Genomic DNA, 17,458 nt, shown 5'->3' on the forward strand with positions numbered 1-17,458 from the left:
GGGCAAAGGACATGAACAGACACTTCTCAAAAGAAGACATTTATGCAGCCAAAAAACACATGAAGAAATGCTCATCATCACTGGCCATCAGAGAAATGCAAATCAAAACCACAGTGAGATACCATCTCACACCAGTTAGAATGGCCATCATTAAAAAATCAGGAAACAACAGGTGCTGGAGAGGATGTGGAGAAATAGGAACACTTTTACACTGCTGGTGGGACCGTAAACTAGTTCAACCATTGTGGAAGTCAGTGTGGCGATTCCTCAGGGATCTAGAACTAGAAATACCATTTGACCCAGCCATCCCATTACTGGGTATATACCCAAAGGACTATAAATCATGCTGCTATAAAGACACATGCACACGTATGTTTATTGCGGCACTATTCACAATAGCAAAGAGTTGGAACCAACCCAAATGTCCAACAACGATAGACTGGATTAAGAAAATGTGGCACATATACACCATGGAATACTATGCAGCCATAAAAAATGATGAGTTTATGTCCTTTGTAGGGACATGGATGAAACTGGAAAACATCATTCTCAGTAAACTATCGCAAGGACAAAAAACCAAACACTGCATGTTCTCACTCATAGGTGGGAATTGAACAATGAGAACTCATGGACACAGGAAGGGGAACATCACACTCCAGGGACTGTTGTGGGGTTGGGGGAGGGGGGAGGGAGAGCATTAGGAGATATACCTAATGCTAAATGACGAGTTAATGGGTGCAGGAAATCAACATGGCACATGGATACATATGTAACAAACCTGCACATTGTGCACATGTACCCTAAAACCTAAAGTATAATAAAAAAAAATAAAAAATAAAAGAACAAAATGAGTAAGGCAAATGAAACCTGTAAGGAGAGTCTGGATAAGATGGGAATAAGCATGAGTGCTTTAAAGTTGATTCACATGAAAGTTGGGCAAAGAACAGACTACACTGGAAGAGAGTTTAGGCCAGAAAAGTAATGAGGAGGCTGATGGTAATTGAAGTGTGAAGTTGTATACTTCTGGATTAGTAGTTTAGTAGGAATGGAAAGAAAATGTGAGCAATGTGCACTCGCACGTACATACACACACGCGCACACACACACACACACACACACTGTTTTTCACCAGACATTATGCTTGGCAATTCACCTACATTAACTAGCTTATGTAAGGTGATTATTTCATTTAATCTTCACAACAACTTCATAATACAGAAATTATTATCACAATTTTTCAGATGATATAATTGAGTCTCAGAGTGGTGAAATGATTTACCTAAGATCATAATTGTTTTAAGCAGTAGAGTTGGGATTCAAACCCAAGTTAGCTTGACTCCAAAGCATAGTCTTTTATGAAAGGTTGGACATAATACAAAAAGAGCAGGGAGTGAAAGATGAATCCAAACTTTCAAATGCAAAGCATTAAAAGGAAACACAGACGGAAAGCTGCTTACAAAGCATTCCAGGGATTTTCACCCCATCTCTAGTAGTTTCTTAGGAGAATGATACTGAGCTTCTTTGTAATTCCAGACCCTTTCCTGACCTTATGTTTGACATATTGACTATATGTTGGAATTTTGAGGAATGGTTTGGCCAGATGGAGTCTCAAATTAAAAGGTCCCTTTATAGGGGAGATTTCCTTCCCGGTGGAGATTCTTTTGAAAAATTCAAAATGCTGGGGAGGGAAAGCATTAGGAGATATACCTAATGCTAAATGACAAGTTAATGGGTGCAGCAAACCAACATGTCACATGGATACATATGTAACAAACCTGCACATTGTGCACATGTACCCTAAAAACTAAAGTATAATAATAAAAAAAAAAAGAAAAAAAAAGAAAAATTCAAAATAAGGCACCAGATATTTGGGGAAAATTCACAATTGTATACAGTATCATACTTCCTTCTTTCAACAGACCACGTTGGGCCTGCTATTGAGCACATAAAGACTTTTGTAATGTTTCCTCCTTTCCTTTGATTCTCTGTTCCCTCCACCAGGAAAGAGCCCCTTCCTCTCTTTTGCCCATTATCTACCCTAAATACGCATACTTGAGTAAAATTCATTGAACCTTTAAGATTCATCTCAAGAGGATTCCAGAACTGGCACCTCCACTCTTGCTTATTCCCAAATCCTTTGAGTCATACTTGATTGATTCTTCTCTTTCCCTCATATCTAATTGTTTAACCAATCATTCCAACTCTCCTTTAAAATTATATCTACCATCTAACCACCTCTTAACATCTTCACCCATTACAACCTGGTCCATGCCCCATCATTTCTTACTTGGATAATTAAAATAGCCTCTTAATAGGTATCCCTATTTACGGCTTTACATCTATACGGCCTATGTGTCATTCAGTAGCCAGAGTGACACTGTTAAAATATAAGTCAAATGTCATTTCTTTGCCCCAAACCCTCCAATGGATTTCCATTGCCTTAGAGTATAATTCAAATATCCTTCCTTGGTCTATAAGATGGGATTGCTGCTACCTCTTTGACTATTCTCTATCACTCACTTCCTTTCTGTTTCAGTTACAATGGTCCCCTTGCAGCTCATAAAAACCGCCAACCAGGCCCCCGAAGGTCTTGCATTTGCTGCTCCACTTGCCTGGAATGCTGCTCCCTCATCTGTCCACATGAACCCCTTCTTCATTTATTCAGGTTACCATAAGCCTTCCCTGACCACCTTTTCTAAGAAACTCCATGCCGCCATTCTCTAGCCCTCTTATCTTGTTTTATTTTTGTATCACTAAGACACCGCCTTGTTATATAGATATGTATGTATTTGTTTATTATCTGTCTCCTATAACCAAAACGGAGGCTACTGGTGAGTAAGTACTTTGTCTCTTTAGGTCACTGTTGTATCCCAAGTGCCTATAAACATGCCTGACACATAGCAGATGCTCAATAGCATTGAACAACTAAATGAATGAACCTAATTTGAAGAATCTGAAGGGCTATACTAAAAACAGTAATAATCAAGAGACTGAAAATAAGCCAGTGAAGATAGAGATACAAAAAATGAAAGTCACAAAGGGACCTGACACAATTTTCAAAATTGTATAACATGGTCAAAAAGTATCAAATCTCTATCAATGATTGAATAATAAACAGTTTAGTTAGAATTAAAGACATTTAGGTGAGGTTGTATTACCTGCACAAATTTTATTGCAAATCTGTGTATCTAAGATCCATGGAAAGCTCAGGGTAAGACCTGAGTCAAGATATGTCTTCAGTGACACTAGGATTTCACCAAAACCCCAGAAAAAAGTTAGTAAGTGGAGCATGCTTTGAAACCAATTAGAAAGCAATCAGACAGTGACGAGATTGTCCCCTGAGGTTTTTCAGAACAAAATGAATTTTGGATAGGTAAGCTGAATGATATGTGGATGTTAGATAAATAAATATCTTTCTTTTCTACCCTAAGTGAGAGATTAGTCTTCAAGTTCTTATGTAAAGGGTAGATTATTATTTACCAAAGTGTAGCCTCCCATTCAAAGACTATGGATTCCACATCCCTTGTACTCCACACATGACTATATTCAGGTCCGTAGAAATCTAGCAGATGTGATGCATGCACCTTCTAGTTCAATTTTGTTAAAGATGGATTTTCTTGTTCTGGGCTCTCTCTTTCACTTTTCCTTAGAAGAGAACATAAATGGGGAGGCAATTCAACTTCAACCATGTGGATAAGGACAACACTCTGGTGGAACGGTGTTATGGGATGAATTGTGTCCCCTCTAAATTCAGATGTTGAAGTCTTAACCCCAGTACCTCAGAATGTGACTATTTCGGAAGACATAGTCTTTAAAAATAAAATTAAGTTAAAATGAGGTTATTAGCATAGGGTCTAATCCAACCTTCTAAGAAGAGGAAATTTGGACATGGACACATACAGAGGGAAGACAGTGAGAAGACACAGGGAGAAAATGGTCATCTACCTGGCAAGGTTGCCTCAGCAGAAACATCCCTACCAATCCCCTGATCCTGGACTTCCAGCCTCCAGAATTATAAGAAGTAAATTTCTGTTTAAACCATTCTGTCTGTGGTACTTTGTTATGGCATCTCTGGCAAACTAATATAAACAGTGGGATGGGAGAAAACAGTATCCCTGAATGAAGCATAGCTGCCTAACTCCATTGACTGCCTCCCTAATTCCAGATTTTTATGGGAAAGAGCCAAATTATCTTTTTTTTTTGAGACAGAGTCTCACTGTGTCACCTAGGCTGGAGTGCAGTGGCACAATCTGGGCTCACTGCAACCTCTGCCTCCCAGGTTCAAGCAATTCTCCTTCATCAGCCTCCTGAGTAGCTGGGATTACAGGAGTGTACCACCACACCTAGCGAATTTTTGTATTTTTAGTAGAGACGGGGTTTCACCACATTGGCCAGACTGGTCCCGAACTCCTGACCTCAAGTGATCCACACTCCTCGGTCTCCCAATGTGCTGGGATTACAGGTGTGAGCCATCACGTCTGGCTAGCCAAATTATCTTGAGTCAATGCGTTTTGGTTTCCCTTTCTTATAGTCCTTCACCTATACTCAAGTATAATACTTAAAAGGAAAAAATGGAAACAACCTAAGAGTTTAACAATAGAAAAAGGATGACCCAAATAATGATATATGCACTGAACATAACCACAAACCAGAACCTCAGCATGGCAAATCAGTAAAACAAGTTTAAGTGCATAAGTCATATATATTCCTCAAACTATATGGTTGATGCATACATAAAATACCTGGAAGCAACTCTAGTACAAAATATAATGATAATGTCAGTTGCGCTAGAGGAGTAGACATTCTTTTCTATAAAGTGTGACTTCTTTACTTTTGTAATTTAAACCAGTTTCATCAACAATATAATGTTCCTTTACATTAGACTTATCATCTTTACAAAGACTTATCACTTTAAATTTTACTATCCAATTATATTAAGACAGTAGAGAGAGGAAAGTCACTCTTAGACATTAACCTCATCTATTTTTATTTTAACAAAAATGCCTACACATCATTTCTCTTTCCTATCTCTTCGCTTTCTTTACAACACCAATTCTTTCCTGTCTATTTTATTCCTTGTTTTACTATAAACCAATGAGTGGAAAGGCATTGTCAGAGTTGGAATACAGGGAGGAGAGATGGCAGGCAAAAGGGAATAGACACTCCAGTTCTTCTTATTCCACCTCAATCCCTGCAGGAAGCATCATAAAATTGAAGCAAAGCTACTAAAGCTTCAAAAGGGTAGAGAAATGTCTTTGCATTAGCTATGAGAAATAAATGAGGCCCAAGAACTCACCCATAAGAGCATGGTTAATTGAATTAACAGCATGGAAGTCATTAATAAGACTGTTTAGCTGACCAAATCCATTCGATGAATTAAGAACAGTATAATTACGAGTTTTTGAGTCTAGGACTACATACTATTTTCCAATGTGTTATTCATAAGAAGCTATTTACTACTCATAGCACATAATCTCATTTCTATCTTTTGAGAATACAGCCTTCTTTGTCAGAAATGTATGAAGTTTCTTTCAAAGCGACAATAGAAAATAGTTTAAAAAATTGCCTGTGAAAGTAGGTATACCTAAGTGTAAAAAAGTAATAATCTATATAGCAAATATAAACTTATAAATGAATAATTAATCACTGCATGATTATTAGTAATGAAAAACAATTCTTAGACATGCAAAATAATGTTACCACACATGCTTTTAAATACTGATTCTTCTTTTAATGTCACAAGTTAGGAGGGAGGAAGTATGTTCAAGTAATAGAAGAGGAATGTTAAGCATTTGTCAGAAGCTGGACATATTGATGAACTGTCAATTTCTGTAATTGCAAATCAATACAAAACAAAACAGCATTTCAATTTAGTAATAACTTTAAGGTCCTATTTATTTCCCAAGACATCCAGAGAGGCATGTCATTGCAGGAAAGGCCTCACTTGGATGTATGTTGAAGAAAAGAACATACTGGTTGGCAAGGTGCTTAGCAAACATTACCTTCCACAGTGAACAACCTACCTGGACAGTAATAATAATAGTGAGAAACTGTAACCGAACAACTGAATAATCATGTAGAAGTGATTATGGCATTGGATATGAATTTGAACTATATGATCACTAATTTCATAAGATTTAATCGGACACAGAGAAAAATGCAGGCAGTGCTCAGTTTTCACAGTAGTGTAAGACCATGAAGATGACTGTTGAAACAGTGCAAAGCAATTTTAATAGTCAATGGGAGAAATTATATTTGTTTAGTGACCTTTAAAAATTTTTTGTCAAAACATTAAAAGTTCCCTTACTGTGGTTTATAAATGTATAGGGGATTAAACATAGTAGTAAAATTAATATTACTGATAATAGTAAAACAAATATTACTATTTACTAGTAGTAAAACTAATAGTAAAACTACTATTCATTAATAGTAAAACCACTAGTAACTACTAGCAAAATTAAACGAATATTTAAAAAACGAATGCAATTTAAAATGTTGGAAACATTGAGAACTGAAGTGTTTTATTTCTCTGTAAACATGTTGCAAAGCATAGTTTGAATGGTGCTTGCCTTCTTTTGGTCATACAATTGATGATTAGGAGCAAGCATCTTTTTTTTTAAAGTCTTTTTTTTTATTATACTTTAAGTTTTAGGGTACATGTGTACAACGTGCGGGTTTGTCACGTATGTATATGTGTGCCATGTTGGTGTGCTGCACCCATTAACTTGTCATTTACATTAGGTATATCTCATAATACTATCCCTCCCCCCTCCCCCCACCCCACAACAGGCCCCGGTGTGTGATGTTCCCCTTCCTGTGTCCATGAGTTCTCATTGTTCAGTTCCCACCTATGAGTGAGAACATGTGGTGCTTGGTTTTTTGTCCTTGTGATAGTTTGCTGAGAATGATGATTTCCAGCTTCATCCATGTCCCTACAAAGGACATGAATTCATCAGTTTTTATGGCTGCGTAGTATACCATGGTGTATATGTGCCACATTTTCTTAATCCAGTCTATCATTGATGGACATTTGGGTTGGTTCCAAGTCTTTGCTATTGTGAATAGTGCCGAAATAAACATATGTGTGCATGTGTCTTTATAGCAGCATGATTTATAATCCTTTGGGTATATACCCAGTAATGGGATGGCTGGGTCAAATGGTATTTCTAGTTCTAGATCCCTGAGGAATCGCCACACTGACTTCCACAATGGTTGAACTAGTTTACAGTCCCACCAACAGTGTAAAAGTGTTCCTATTTCTCCACATCCTCTCCAGCACCTGTTGTTTCCTGATTTTTGAGCTTCTGCACAGCAAAAGAAACTACCATCAGAGTGAACAGGCAACCTACAGAATGGGAGAAAATTTTTGTAATCTACTTATCTGACAAAGGGCTAAGATCCAGAATCTACAAAGAACTCAAACAAATTTACAAGAAAAAAAAAACCCATCAATAAGTGGGTGAAGGATATGAACGGATACTTCTCAAAAGAAGACATTAATGCAGCCAAAAGACACATGAATAAATGCTCATCATCACTGGCCATCAGAGAAATGCAAATCAAAACCACAATGAGATACCATCTCACACCAGTTAGAAGGAGCAAGCATCTTTTTTATGCCTTGGTGAACTGGCAGATTCCTTTCTAAGTATGAATCAGCTTCCAACATTTTATCCTTTGTCCTTCCAGTGGCATGAAATATCACTGCAGGTTCCTTTAATGTGAAGTTTTTTACATCCTCTGGGACATTGTCATCCTTTCCATCACAGCCATTTTGTTCATTTATGTGGATAAATCGTTCCCATCAATGCTATCTACTTTAACTGGGTCACCCAGTTTTCTTTACTAACGAAACAAAGATTTCTACAAGGATGATTTCCTTCAACGATTGATTTTATCTACATCTGTTTTGTTTATCTTGGCTATAGTTATAGTGAAACTTTTCACCGATACTCACAAAGAAGCCACCACACTTTCCCTGTGGCAATTTGAAGCCAAATGTTACTTAGGAGTTTTGTGGCATAACTCATCTTAAAGTTCCTCCCTCTCAGTTGGGGGATCATCCCTCACCTCAGGTTAAGTCCTGATGAACAACTTGAAGAGCAACATGTCACAACCTATCACTTGCCTGCTCCTATGGGTGACTGAGTCATGGCCTCACTGGCAAGGCCTTCTTTACCAAGTCCATGTCCTCATTACTACTTTGGCTCCGTGAACCAGCAGGCTGGCAAGCTAGATACAACTAATCATATGGGTATTTTTTATGATAGGATTAGAAAAGCTCGACCTTCCAGGTGAAAGTTTCTGTGCTTTTACGCGATCGTTTGGTAATGCTCTGTTGGATGTCCAAGATACCCCAAACAGTAGAGCTGAATGGAGCCACTAATATAATTGCTATCATTTAACTGATAACACTGACAGCTAGTGAGGTGGCAAAGCTATAGGGCAACAGGCTAGGTCTCCCAGCCCTGTTCGTCTCCTATCTTTGTCTCTTTTCCATCTCCTTTTAAAATTTTTATATATACTTATATACATAGAACTACAATTTGATTTAATAGTCATTAACAAGTTAGACTTCATGTGACATGAAGTGAGTATCTATATGTGCTACTAAGCATACACACCCACCAAAAATGCTCATGTAAAAGTTGCTTTCAGAATACTTTTTACTTTCAGTAAAAAACGTTCTTACTTAAAAAAGAAGAAAGCATGGAAGTGATATGAGACCAAAAAAATACTCTATGAGAGAAGAGTCTTATAAAATGCACTGAACTGAACTGCTGGGTAAGCTTGCCTTACAGGCAGTCAAGGCTGTGAACTGCAAACATCCCTGCTTTTCTTGCCTCAAGCTGGTTATCTCATGTTGTCAATGCCATCTGGGTGCATCACAAATGTGGCAATTTTGCAATGAATGTATAACTATAATGTTACAAGAAACAGAATGACAGTAAAGAAAACAAATAAGGCCGGGTTTTAAAATAAAATGCACTTTACTCTTTCAAGTTGAGAAATTCAAATAAGTTACTCATCTCTGACCTAAGTGATTGAACATGAAAGATTAAATAAATAAATGAGATCATTCCCTAGTGATTTCAGCATGTACACAACACACACACAGACATATGTATATACATACAGATACACATGTTCATGTTGAGAGCCATCCCTGCTAGAATACAGTTCCAACCATGTCAGAGACCCTATGTATTAGAGCCAATGAGGGCAGCAGTGTTTTCTTTGGTAAGGTACATCTGTACTCTGCTCTTATTTACACCATTTTGTCTCTAGAACGCATTGTTGCACATATGTGTCCTTAGGGTTTTCTTTTTCTTTTAGGTTCAAATGGCTTACGGTCCCTGATGTATCTTAGAATCTCACATATATAGGGCCAGTACCCTAGGACACTTCTAACTACCTGCATTTTCTATTTTATTCAACAATATCCTAGAACTTGGGTAAACCATCAGCTGATGACCAGATTCTAAGTGAAAAACCAAAATCTAAATTATTTTTAAAATGGCATCACCTATTCTTTTCAGTTTCTCTGTAAGAAGGACACACCTATAACTAACAAAGTTCTTGATGTGGCACTGTATTTTTTGGCCAGAATAGTCAGTCTTATACAAAAAATATTTCTAACATAAAAATGTCACCACTTACTTTACTATATTCATGCCTTCATAGACATCTAAGACGCCCAGGCTACACTGAAAATCTGAATGCAGGTAAATATATGACAAAGATAATGGAAGCAAAATCAGATTAGAGGGTCAGGCATCTAGAAGTACAGGGGCCCAGTTTCTGCTTTTGTAAAGAGAAGACTGGGTTAGAATTTTTTTTTTACTATTACACATTTGTTGCCTTGTACCTTTCATTGACCACAAAAACTTTAGCTTAGTTCCTTTTCTTTATTCTCTCTAAAACACAAGTGAAAAACACTGACTTCAATTATCTAGATAACTACCTAGATCTGAAATATAGTTAGGGCTGGCAGACACACCCTAAGCTGCCTTCTGGCTCTAAGAGTGAATTGGTTGAGCATAGACCATATTTGACTAAGCGTAGAGTAAGATGTCAACTCCCAAAATTCAAAACTATGCCCAGGTCTATAAAAGCCCAGCTGTATTCTATCAATAAAAACTGTACTACAAAAAATTTGATCCCTAAACCAAATATTAATGATACAATTAGAAGAGAGGGAGAAAAGGAAGAAAGGAAGGATGAAAGGGAGGGAAAGAGAGAGGGAGGGAGAAAGTAAATATTTAAGTCTGATTAAACTCTTTTCCCTCAGAAGAAAGAGGTGATGATTAATAAGTTAATAATTCCCCCATAAATGAAACTTCTCTATTTTTAAAATATGTAAGGTGGAATTTTTTTATCTTCTTCACCTATCAAAAGATATTGGTTTATTACCTTCAAAGTCCACATCTCCAACTAATTTTGTCTTTCCTGTCACTGGATCATGGACATAGTTGATACCCACATCAATTACAGCAGCACCTTCTTTAACCATATCAGATGTAATCAACTTTGGAATACCTGAAAACAAAAAGAGTTGTTTGTCCTTCAGCATAACAAAAGTGTATATATCTGTTTTGGTAGGCTTTAAAAATACAAACACACACACACACACACACACACGTATGTGTAATACATTGTTCCTTAAAAACAGGCCATTGACCATTTCTGATCTGAGAGAAGAACAAAGATGATTAAGGCAGCACATAAGGACTTCTGAGGATGAAATCCTGCAGGAGCTAGTCTCTCACCTCAGAGATCGCTCACCTGACATCACAGAGATACCTGCTTGAGCAGCATCCTTTTGTATGTCACATACTATGAATGGCATGGGGAGATTGCGGACATGAGATAGGCTCCTGCTGAGGTGTGGTGGAGTGGAGCACAGTGAAAGCAACTTGGAAATCGGAAGGAGGAAAAGCAAAAAAGGGAGGAAGGGAGGGAGGAAGGGAGAGAGATAGAAAGGAAGGGAGAGGGAAAGAAAGAATGAAGATAATAATAATTCATATTCCCCAGGGTTGTCATAAACAGTAAAGAGCCATACTCATAATGGCATCTCATCAACTCCAAACCTGCAGTGCTAAGTGCTATCTTGAGCTTTCTTTTTATTTTTTCTTGGTTTCTTTGAATCACGATGTCCGTATATGATTCTGAAAGGTGTAATGTATAGTAAGCTCTCCTCACTATTGGTCTGTTTCAGTTTGAAAGATAGATCTACAGAGATCTTATGCCACCATCTATTTCCTGCAATTATTTTCAAATTTTGTTTCAAATACAACAGTACCAGCTAACAATGGTTAATGTTCCAGTTTTTTAAAAAATAACATTTAACAATCCAACCACAAATTTAATAGATTAAAGCAATAATTTATTATTATGTCTTATGGTTCTGTGGGTGGACTGAGTTCATCTGGATGCATCTGACTTAGGATCTTTCATGTAATTGGAGTCAGATAGTGTCTGAATCTAGAGTCATCCAAAGGCATGATCAGGCTAAAAGGACTCACTCACATGGTTGCAGCGGATGCTTGTGATTGGCTGGGAGCATAGCTAAGGCTGTCAACTGGAACTCATATGCATGAACTCTCCATGGGGCTTGGTTTCTCACAGTCTGGCAGCTGGCTTCCAAGAGTGAGTATTGCAGGAGACAAGAAGTATTAGTTACCAGCCTCTTAATGCTTGGACCGGGAAACTAGCATAATGTCACTTCTGTCATATAATATTGGTCAAGAAGTAACACAGTTCACTCAGATCAGGAGGAGGAACAGAGACTCCACTTCTCAATGGGAGGAGAATCAAAGACTCTGTGATCATCTTTATTATTCTATCACAATGCTTCTAGTGGACATGGTGTCGGTAGGTGATGTTCTCACATTCGTATTCTAGATCTCTTGCAGGGAAAGCCTACCCACTGCATTGTTAGAGACATTCTAGCACCTGTACTATCCATTTAAGCATTACAGGTGGCTTAAATGTCACCTTGTAACATGATTTTTACTGCTAGCAAGAGTTTAAAGGCTATAAACAAATGGTCAATGTCAACATACATATAGCTATGGGATAGCTTTCTTAGTCTCATAATGATGTAACAGAAGAGTCACCAATGTTTGAGATATATTTTTCCCTTGCTTTCCTATCTGATATAGAACTTATCTATTTTATTGGTTCTGACATAGGTACTATACATTGCTCCAGATAGTCATAAAATCCTGTTTCTTCTTGGCATCCAATAGAAAGAGAAGACATACATTGAGTACAGCTGCAGAAAAAAGTTCAAGATAAAAATATTCATAAAATAGTTATTATAGTCCAGCTACTATGCTAATGGCAAAGATCCCAGTCTCCCTCTGATTATTACAACATCTCAGAGAATATTAAATAGCAATGAACAAATGGCAAAATTTTTAAAATATAGGAAAGTGTGAGCTTGATTTTAATTCCCAGGAAAATTACAAAATGGAAAATAACTTTAAATATGTGTCTTCTTTGGATAATGATGCTATATATATCCACTGTAGAAAATTCGGAAAAAATATAAAAATTTAATATGAAAATAAAAATCACGATTATCTTACTATCCAAAGAAAATAAGTATTAGTATTTTTAGTGTATTCCTTTCTAGGATTTCAAAATATTTATATATTAAATATAAAATATGAAACTTGTATTTCCTTAATGTTGTGTCTCACTGTGTATCTCACCACTCTGTCATTAAATTAAAATGTGAGCATTTTCCCATTTCATTTTATTTGAAAATTAGAAGCTATATGAACTAATTAATTATATGGATTACCATAAAAATGTATTCATTCCTGCAGTGTTTCTATTTTGCTATTATAAATAATGCAGTGATGGTCATTTACGTTCAGAAAATGATAGGTAATTTCTTAATTACAGCATCAAATTTTAGAAAACTTTTCACTGAACTCCTATAAATGGAAAAATGTAGGTTAGATGAAAGCATCTATTGGTGGAGTCATAGGTAGTTAAATAACATATTACAAAACTGTTGACCAATGCATTTGTAAGGTCTATTGAGGTCTTCTGTGAAAAATATTTGTCAATACCATGTTCAAATTTTTAATAAATAATTTGGAAGAACACATTGGCATTGTGATGGTTTTATCTTTGTTCTCCTCCAGATCCATTTTCACCTTTTTTCTGCTTTACTCTAGGCCAGCGGTGGGACTGATCCTTACAAAGGTCTTGTGTGCTTCTTATCTCTCTTGGAACCACGTCATGGCCATGATAACAAGCTCAATCTAGCCTACTGAAGGATACAAGTACCGTAGAGGAAAGCTGAGTCACTTTAGCTGAGGCCATAATAGACTGATCAGCCCCCTGCCAACAACCAGTGATGGCAGATGCTTGATGAGGCTCCAGAAAGATCATCAGAAATGACTGAGTCAAGGTCACAATAACTGATCAGCTGAACCATGGACTCAGGAAAAATTTTTTTAAAGGTGGTTGTCTAAATGACTTTTTGTTTTGCTTTTTAAGATACCAGTAGCTACATAGCACATATCTGCAAATGACACCAAATTGGACAGAATGGCTACTGGGTTGTAATTTTGGAAGGATGGATTGTAAGCATCAAGAAGAATCTGAATGGGAACAAATGTATAATTCTCATGAAGTGCTGTACTTGAGTAAAAACTCAGTACAAAACTAAGATGGTCTCCAGGTACAAGGATGTAATATTTTCCAATATATTTTTAGCAAACTCTCTGGAATAGTTGGTTGTACTTCAGAGGCTGATCTAGGGAAGAATGATTAGAACTAGTCTAGAAATCATGTCAAATTCTTATCACTTGCTATCAAACTAGCTGGTTCAATTGCTTATTACTGATTTGCAATAAGATAAAATCTTGTGCCACAACATAAAGCAACTATCTCAATAAACACAGTTTAATTCAGCTAACTTTATTATTTTGTTTTGTAGCAAGAATTTTTCAATGAAATAAGTGGTGTGTTGATTTATAGTTTGGTGCAAGCTCCCTGTCTTCTTGCAGACCTATAACGTATAGTTTGCAGAGGGTAAGAAATAGTCACAGACCATCACCAGTGCACTGACCACACAGTGAAACCCTCTGCACTAGAGGAATGGTTAAATGAACTTAGGCTACCTATCTCAGAAACAAACAAACAAACAAACGAATGAATACACCTAAAAACAAAACGAGAAAACCTCAATAACTATAGTAGTTTCTTCAATATGTTAAACTGCAAATCAGGAAGATTTTACTCTATATGGTTTCGGAGAGAAGAAAGGAAAAGACACAAAGGGAGGGAGTATCTTTTAGCTCAGTATAAAGAATATTCTAAGGATAATATAATATACCACAAAGAGAAACTCTATAGTGTCCTTATTCCTTATTAGCAATATTCAAAATAAAGAAGGGATTGAACTGGGAAGGTTAGTTGTAGGAGGACAAATCCCCAGATGACCTTGGCTGCCCCAGCTCTTTCCCCTGCCACTTAACAGTGACTTTCTTTTTATACCATTCTAGTTCTAGAATGGGGCATCCTAGTAACTAGAATGGGGCATTTTGAGACAAAGAGAAAGTGTTGGGTACAACCTAGGCTATGTCCTCCTCCCTCCTAGAACGGGATGTTCCTCAGGGCTTCAGCTCAGCAATTCAAGTGGTATCTAGGGTGTATTGAGTTCTCTCAGCTGTGTCACAATGGGGCAAGCACAGATGAGACTCCATTCACCCTGGGCAGTTTCCTGAGCCTTGGGAAGCTGGCTCACCAAGGATTCTAGGCTTCTGTTTATTCTTGCTGCATATCTGTGAAAAAAAAATCTGCTTTGGCTGATTTGTGTGTGTTCTGTCTCACCATTCTTATGCAAGCAATAGAGGTACTGGGACCCCTTTTGCTCCTCCATGCTGTCCTTATGGTGTTGGGACTACAGAAGCATCTAGGTGTTCTCTAAGCTTCTGCCAGACTTACAAACTTCTGTATTAGTTATGCCTTTCAATTCTATGATTTAAACATTCTCCTTTGTCCTTTCAAATTTTAAAAAAAACTTTTTTTTCTTTTCCCAAGTAATTCATTTCTGAAGTTGTGTTGACCTTTGGCTCTATCACTCATTCTACTTAAGAAGATACAGAAATTATATAAATTATATTTAATGGTTGGAATTATGACGAACATGCAAAATCTCTATTTTAGTCATGCTAAATACACTAAGTAGTCCACTTACATTGCTGTCCTGTAGAGGCAAATGATTGGAAGCACATCGTTGCTCAATCAGTGTATTTTTATAGATATTGAAAAGAAATTTCTTAGACTTGATGTGTTTAATTCCCCAAGTATACAAATGCAATATAAATTCTTGTCATTTGATAAAACAGAATCAAAATCGATTTAAATATTAGATAAATAAAAGACATATACCATTAGGATGCACAATCCGGATATTTTTCTTTTTGTTAGTGTTGAAAATGAATGATTTCAAGTGAATGATTCCTATGAGCTTTACTTTTTCTGTTGTTGCTATCATAATTCCATGAGAACAAATCCTTAATTTTTATACATAATTTGAGGGCTCAAGCATTATATGTGAGAACCAAAACCATTTACGCTCACATAGCTTATATATTATAAGCTGTAATATTAACATTATTCTACTATTCAGCTGTCTTCATCTACGTAACTTTCTTACTCCAGGAAACTCTTGCTCAGAAAGACGGAAGTGGAAAGTGATCTTGTCTCAGGAACTTATGAATAACTCATTTAATGAATATCAAACCTTTTGATGTTTCAGTAGGTAGTATCAAACAGCTGATTCTGTAGGATGTTTTTAAACCTTTGCTTCAAAACCCTCTCTTTGTATCCACCAATCCTAAACTTTCATATTATAATCATCCAATTCTAAGCAAGCCTCCATAAGGCATGTTAAAAGACTTGCCTTGCAATACCACTCAGGACATAGGCATGGACAAAGACTTATAATGAAATCACCAAAAGCAATCGCAACAAAAGCTAAAATCGACAAATGGGATCTAAGTAAACTAAAGAGCTTCTGCACAGCAAAAGAAACTATCATCAGAGTGAACAGGCAACCTACAGAATAGGAGAAAATTTTTGCAATCCACCATATGACAAAAGTCTAATATCCAGAATTTACAAGGAATTTTTAAAAATTTACAAGAAAAAAACAAACAACCCCATCAAAAACTGGGCAAAGGATATGAACAGGTGCTCCTCAAAAGAAGACTTTATGTGGCCAACATACATATGAAAAAAAAGCTCAACATCACTGATCATTAGAGAAATGCAAATCAAAAGCACAAGGAGATACCATCTCACACCAGTCAGAAAGGCAATTACTAAAAAGTCAAGAAACAACATTCTGGTGAGGCTGTGGAGAAATAGGAACCCTTTTATATTGTTAGTGGGAATATAAATTAGTTCAACCATTGTGGAAGACAGTGTGGTGATTCCTCAAGGATCTAGAACTAGAAATACCATTTGAACCAGCAATCCTATTACTGGGTATATATCCAAGGGATTATAAACCATTCTATTATAAAGACACATGCACACATATATTTATTGCAGCACTATTTACAATAACAAAGACTTGGAACCAACCCAAATGCCCATCAATGATAGACTGGATAAAGAAAATGTGGTACATATACACTGTGGAATACTATGCAGTCACAAAAGGGAAGGAGATCATGTCCTTTGCAGGGACATGGATGAAGCTGGAAGCCATCATCCTCAGCAAACTAGCACAGGAACAGAAAACCAAACATCACATGTTCTCATTCATAAGTGGGAGTTGAACAATGAAAACATATGGACACAGGGAGGGGAAAAACAGACATTGGGTCCTGTTGGGGTGGGTTGAGCATCAGGACAAATAGCTAACCTATGCGGGGCTTAAAACCTAGGTGATGGGTTAATAGGTGCAGCAAACCACCATGGCACATGAATGCCTATGTAACAAACCTACACATTCTGCACATGTATCCTGGAACTTAAAGTAGAAAAATAAAACAAAGACTTGCTTTGAAACAAACTCTTAACATCTTATAAATATTTCAACTTTACCTCCACACCCTAACATGTTACTAAGTTTAACTGGCTCTCCAGGAGCAAAAATATCTCTGATGTGTAGAATTTGATGATTTCTATAACATAAATAGTCCTACCATGGCTGACTTCAAGCTACCAATGTGACCTCACTGAACATGAATTGGGGAAGAGATGCTCAGAATCAATCTCACAGGCTGGTGGAGCAAGCTTCAGCATACCACTGCTACTAAGGCTCTGTCAATGCAGTTCTCACCCATGCTACAGTAACCATAAACTAAGATTTGTCATATCATTGACTTGTTTGGGTGATATTTTTGGGGAACCAGCATTCAATATCTTAAAGATTCACAAAGATCTAGTCAAGAACTTATCTTGTACATGATCCAAGACC

The 17,458-nt window shown here is 36.9% G+C and overlaps 1 protein-coding gene across 5 annotated transcripts in view; it reads right to left on the bottom strand.

Annotated features, from left to right (window-relative positions):
* Window positions 1-17,458, bottom strand: part of MTHFD2L (methylenetetrahydrofolate dehydrogenase (NADP+ dependent) 2 like) — a 147,050-nt gene that overhangs the window by 14,885 nt on the left and 114,707 nt on the right. For 2 of the 5 annotated variants that reach the window (XM_063611181.1, XM_055297340.2), the window contains exon 7: window positions 10,414-10,539. The exons of 2 other annotated variants lie outside the window; for them this stretch is intronic. In XM_063611181.1, the coding sequence (XP_063467251.1) occupies window positions 10,414-10,539 (126 nt within the window). Of the gene's footprint in view, window positions 1-3,580; window positions 3,646-10,413; window positions 10,540-17,458 lie in introns of those variants that run through there. One more of the 5 variants, XM_055297341.2, reaches the window with a different exon arrangement.

The sequence above is a fragment of the Symphalangus syndactylus genome, chromosome 10, assembly GCF_028878055.3.
Source record: "Symphalangus syndactylus isolate Jambi chromosome 10, NHGRI_mSymSyn1-v2.1_pri, whole genome shotgun sequence".
Lineage (NCBI taxonomy): Eukaryota > Metazoa > Chordata > Mammalia > Primates > Hylobatidae > Symphalangus > Symphalangus syndactylus.